The sequence below is a fragment of the Microtus ochrogaster genome, linkage group LG2 (genome assembly GCF_000317375.1).
Source record: "Microtus ochrogaster isolate Prairie Vole_2 linkage group LG2, MicOch1.0, whole genome shotgun sequence".
Classification (NCBI taxonomy): domain Eukaryota; kingdom Metazoa; phylum Chordata; class Mammalia; order Rodentia; family Cricetidae; genus Microtus; species Microtus ochrogaster.
The window spans coordinates 51,473,569-51,478,877 of NC_022028.1; the positions used below are offsets into that span (position 1 = coordinate 51,473,569).

At 52.6% G+C, this 5,309-nt stretch overlaps 1 protein-coding gene across 1 annotated transcript in view; it reads right to left on the reverse strand.

The window, feature by feature from the left end:
* The window catches only part of Pnpla1 (patatin like phospholipase domain containing 1), a 36,423-nt gene that overhangs the window by 14,193 nt on the left and 16,921 nt on the right, over positions 1–5,309 (reverse strand). Inside the window, exon 2 of the mRNA XM_026785389.1 lies at positions 1,108–1,340. Coding sequence (XP_026641190.1) covers positions 1,108–1,340 — 233 coding nt within the window. The remainder of the gene's footprint in view (positions 1–1,107; positions 1,341–5,309) is intronic.

Consider the following 5,309-nt stretch of genomic DNA (forward strand, 5'->3'; position numbering starts at 1 on the left):
CTTCATCAGAACCCACTTGATATAAGAGAGGATGAAGTTTGCAGAGATAGTAGTATGTTCCTTCATTAGCTTTCAAAAAACAGCCTCAAAATGAGCTCATTCCATGATAGGTTAAGATAACATATAGTCATATAACATCACTTTAGACCTAAGCTTTTTTTTTTCTTTTTTTTTGAGACAGGGTTTTTCGGTAGCTTTTGGTTCCTGTCGTGAAACTAGCTCTTCTAGACCAGTAGACCAGGCTGGTCTCGAACTCACAGAGATCCGCCTGCCTCTGTCTCCCGAGTGCTGGGATTAAAGGCGTGCACCACCACTGCCCGGCTAATATTTATTTTTTAATTTATGTGTATGTGTGTGTGTGTGTCTGTGTGTGTGTGTGTGTGTGTGTCTGTGTGTCTGTGCCTGTGCCTTTTGTGTGAGTGCCCAAGAGGCCAGAAAAGGGCACTGGACCCCTCAGATCCCCGGAGCCGGCCTTACAGATATAGCGAATGCTCAGTGTGGATTTGATGACTAAACTGGGTGCTCTACAACAGGTGCTCTTAAAATCCCCCACTTTTCTAGACAAGGTCTCCTGTAGCTCAGGCTGGCCTCAGCCTCGCTGTGTAGTGGGTGACCTTGAGCTTGATCACTTCTGCTAACCTGTGGGTGGAACCCAGGGCCTCCTGTGAGCTACAGCACCAACCGGGTGATTCAATCCTCGTCAAGGCTCCTGAGGACAGAGAGGGAGCACGGGTGCTGTTCCTCATCCTCTCTAAACCTGGGATTGCACTGAGACCCAGGCCTGGAGGTCTCTGGACTTGGAGGGGTGCTTCTGAGAAGCCCCAGATTCAGCCCAGAGGCTCTGCAGGGTGAAGGCAGAGGAAGGGGACATAGTGTGGAAGTCATGGGGCTGGTGGCGGACTCTGGCTGTTGGTGGGCCTCTCTGTGTCACCTCCTGTGACACTGCTCCTGGCAGAGATGCTGGCATGAAGGGAGCAAAGGGTCAGGCAAGCAGAGAAGAGGAGAGGAGAGGAGAGGAGAGGAGAGGAGAGGGGAGAGGAGGAGGCTGGGGAGAGCGGCGCTGGGCTGCCCGGGTTCCCCCAGGTGCCGGCACAGCCAGGGCCTTGCCTCGATGAGCTCTTCCTTGGACGTGTACTCTGAGACCACCACGTTCTCCCCGTCGGTGACCCTGGTGAGGCTCACGTGCAGCTTCCCGGTGGCAAACTTGTAGGAGTCCTCGGGCAGGACGTCATACAAAAACTGTCGCATCATCTGTACCATCTTACAGGACGGGGACAGAGGGCCCAGGAAGTACTTCTTCACCTCAGCCAGGCCCTTGTTCAGCACTCGGAGGTACTCCTCTGTGGGGGAAACGGGTGGGAGATGCACCATCAGCCAGCAGTGCAGGACTCATGGGGATCTCCATGATGTCGCCACTGCATCCCGCAGCTCACAGTGACGAGGCCTGGGATCCAGATGCGTGGGGGACTCAGGAACAGGCCTGCCATTGTGGACAGGACAGAGGCACAAAGGAGGAAGTCCCAAGTCCCCCATAGCTAGGACAAACAGCAAACAGCTTCCCCAGCCTCCCGTGCCCACGCCTGGGGACTGCCACCAGGCCGTGTTTCTGAAAGTCTTACAGGAGTTTGCTCTGCAAACGTAAATAAGATTGAAAGTCTTTACCAAGCGACAAGGGCGCTTGCTTAGAGGCCACAGACCCTTGGCAGGCCTCACCCTCACTGAGTAGCAGAACTCCTGATTCTATTGTCCCCCCCCAATAGTCCAGGATTACAGTCTGCCCCGCAGGCTTGGTTTAATACTGTGCTGGAGAGAGAACCCAGGGTTTCATGCATGCTGGGCTTGGACTCTGCCGGCTTAGCTGTAGTTCCTCCATGATAACCAGCTTTTTGAATTTATTTTTATTCATGTGTATGTATGTGCACATGTGTGTGTGTGGCCACAGAAGCTAGAAGGGGGTGGTGAACCCCCTTGGAGCTGGGGACTGAACTCATGTCCTCTTCAAGAGCAGCAAGGGCTCTCAACCATCTCTCCAGCCCTCAAATATTGCTGTTTCTTGGTGCCAGGGATGGAACTCAGGACTTTGCACAGGTTAAGCCTGTGCTTGGCTGCTGAACTACACCACCGGTCCTTACACAAACGTCTCATGTGGAAAATTTTGCTTCGAGCTAGAGTCATGAATATGGAACAGGGACTTGTGTAGTCATGAGCTCTGCCGTGGGAGGCGGCCAAGTGGAGGTTGCATAAGCACCTTTGTCAGAGCCTTATCAACAAGATCCGTGCGTGGGCAGAAGGGCCGAGTCTTGCTGACTCGCAGAGCCTGGTGTTCTGAGGGCCTGGCCGTCGATCCGTGGCAGACACACTGAGAAGGTGACAGATTTGCCCAAAGTCACACACGACAATTTGGAGACAAAAGGAGGGTTTCTTCCTGTCACATTTTATAGAGCACAGATTATACGGCACCAGTCTAATCCCGGAGAGCACTCTGCTAATGTTGGGGTACCATCGCACAGAAACTGAGGCAGGGAAAGCGTCTTTCCTGAAGCCACACAGGCAGAAAATGTTAGTTTAATGTTGTTGTTTTGTTCTTTTTCTGACTCCTCACCAACACCCATACTACACCTGCATTAAGTCCTAGGGACCCCAAACTGGTTGTGAACACACATCACTCATGCTCCTTCCTGGGCAGAGGAGGCCTGGCAGTTTTACAATTATATCCTTACCGCTCACAGGCGCGAGCAAACAGCACTTCCCTCTGGGGGAGGGGGGGTGGCCAGCAGGCAAGCCATCCTGGCGAGCGACTACCAAAGACAAGTTAGACCAGACACGTGGGCTTTGGTGAACTGGTTTCACGTGGCCCAGGCTGGCATCACATTGTTTAGCCAAGAATGACCTTGAACTCCCGACCCCTGTTCACTCCACCTCCCAGTGCATGCAGTCATCAGATGACGTGTTTAAAAGCTGTGTATTATTTATTACGCACACTCCTGGACCAGTTGCGTGTACCATGTGTTTGCAGGTTCGCTCAGAGGTCGTAGTGGCGATAGATTCCCCAGAACTGGAGTTACAGGTGGCTGTGAACCGCCAAGGTGGGCTCTGGGAATCGAACCTAGGACAACCCAGACAGCAGCCAGTGCTCTAAGCTGCTGACTCAGCTTTCCAAGCCTGTCTTTGAATTCTTCACAGGCTGACGGAGTCACTGACCTCACCTTCAGCGCTGCTTCAGCTTGTTCTACAGGTCTGGGGAGGAGCAGGCGGTGCCTGAGGACTGGAAGGGAATTTGCTCTGTCACCGGAAGCACACCTGCTCCTGTGGGGACACTCGCCAAACAAATCAGATACAGGCAGACGAGTAGCCACAAGTGTACTGTGGTCCCAGTACTCGGGAGGTGGAGGCAGGAAGATCAGGAGTTTGAGGATAGCCTGGGCTATAAGACCCTGCCTCAAAAAACCAAACCAAGCAAGACAGAAAGGCAGAGAGACAGAAAGTCCCGGAGTTCCTCTACCCAGAAAAGAATGCCTGGTCTGTTTCCTTAGATGGCCTATTTCGTGCTTACGCTCACAGGGAGCTGTGCTGAGGATTACTGGACGCACTCGTAAGTTACTGTTTAAACCTAATATATGCATGTGCCTTGCCAATAAACACCTACTTACGTACTGTTTACATGTTTTGGGGTGTGGGGTGTGTGTGTTGTCAATGCACCTCCCTTTGCCTGTGCGTGTGGAGGCCATGATCTCTCACCGAACCTTGAGCTCACGGTCTCCACCTGACCAGCTGGTCTCGAAAAACAAACAAACCCCTCAAAAAACAACAAAAGCCACTAAGCTTTTAAAGGCCTGTGAGATGCCCAGTGGGTAAAGCCTCTTGCTGCCTCACCTGACAGCCTGAGTTCTAGCCTCGTGACCTGCAAGGCAGAAGACGAGAACTGGCTCCTACGGGCTGCCCTTGCTGTCCGCATGTGCATGGACATCCACCAACAAACACTGGATTAGCTCCATTTCTGCTGCTGTGAGCAGACACTGTGACCAAGGCAACACATGGAAGGAAGGGTTCACTTGGGCTTAGGGAGAGGGATACGAGTCAGTCATGACATGGGAACACGGCAGCAAGCAGCAGACATAGCGGCGGAAGCTGAGGGCTCGCTCAGAGCCGAGAGAGAGCTAACTGGGAATGACTCGGGCTTTTGAAACCTCAGTGCCCATTCCCAGTGAGACACCATTTCCAGCAAGGCTACCTTATACCTCCTGAGCCTGCCAAACAGTTCAAACCACCTGGGACCAAGTATTCAAACATCTGATCTATGGGGGATGTTCACATTCAAACACCCCCCCCACACACACACACACACAATTTTAGAGAATAGCCTGCCATGAGACTGGAGAGATTACTCAGTGGTTAAGTAAGAGGACTGGCTGCTCTCCCAGAGGACCAAGGTTCAATTCCCAACACCCACATAGTGATGCACAGCCATCTGTAACTCCAGTTCCCGGGTATTCAACGCCCTCTTCTGGCCTCTGTGGGCATTGCATGCACATGGTGCACAGACATGCAGGCAAATACACACCAGGAGGAACAATAATTCACACCCGGTTCTCTGCCCACACCCTGGATTCTCCCCTTTAGGACAAATTTCCAGAAGTGGGAAGGCAAGGTCAAAGGTCTGCACGTCTTGAGCATAACGTGCCTATTTTAACCATGGCTTCAGGACTAGAACAGGATTGGTTCTCAGTCTATGCTCACCCACCCGCTAGGGAGGGGTGTGCCGGGGATGAACAGCAGCGGAGAGAATGAAAATAGTGTTGACATTTCCAGGGTCCTTCCGTCTGAACACGGTTCAGTCTGGGAATCAGCTGTGCACCGCCCAGACACACACAGCCAGGGAGGGAGGGGGCGGCTGTCTGGTTTCTCTCAGCCTGGCGTTTGGTTCAGAATTCTCCCTTCCCGCTCAAGGCAGGCACACACCGAAAGGTCCCCGTCTTTCTGCGTCTTCTTGCTTCTCTCCTGGTTTCAGTGTATCTATCCTCAGGGACAGACTGTCCTTCCCTCCTCTCTCACTCTTTTTCTATCTTTTTGGTGATGGGAAGAGGAAGGAATAACTAATGTGGTTAAACAAGTCTCCTGTGGTGGAGAATCAGGCAGGGGTGATGGCTCGTGCCTGTCAGCCCAGAGTTCAAGAGGTAGAGGCAGGAGGATTGCTTCAAAGGTCAAAGCGAATCTGGTCTACACAGAAGTTCTTCAGCCATGCTCCCATGGTGAGACCCTGTCTCACTCAAACAGTGAGAGAAGCAAGGGGCGGAGGGGGAGAGGGAGAG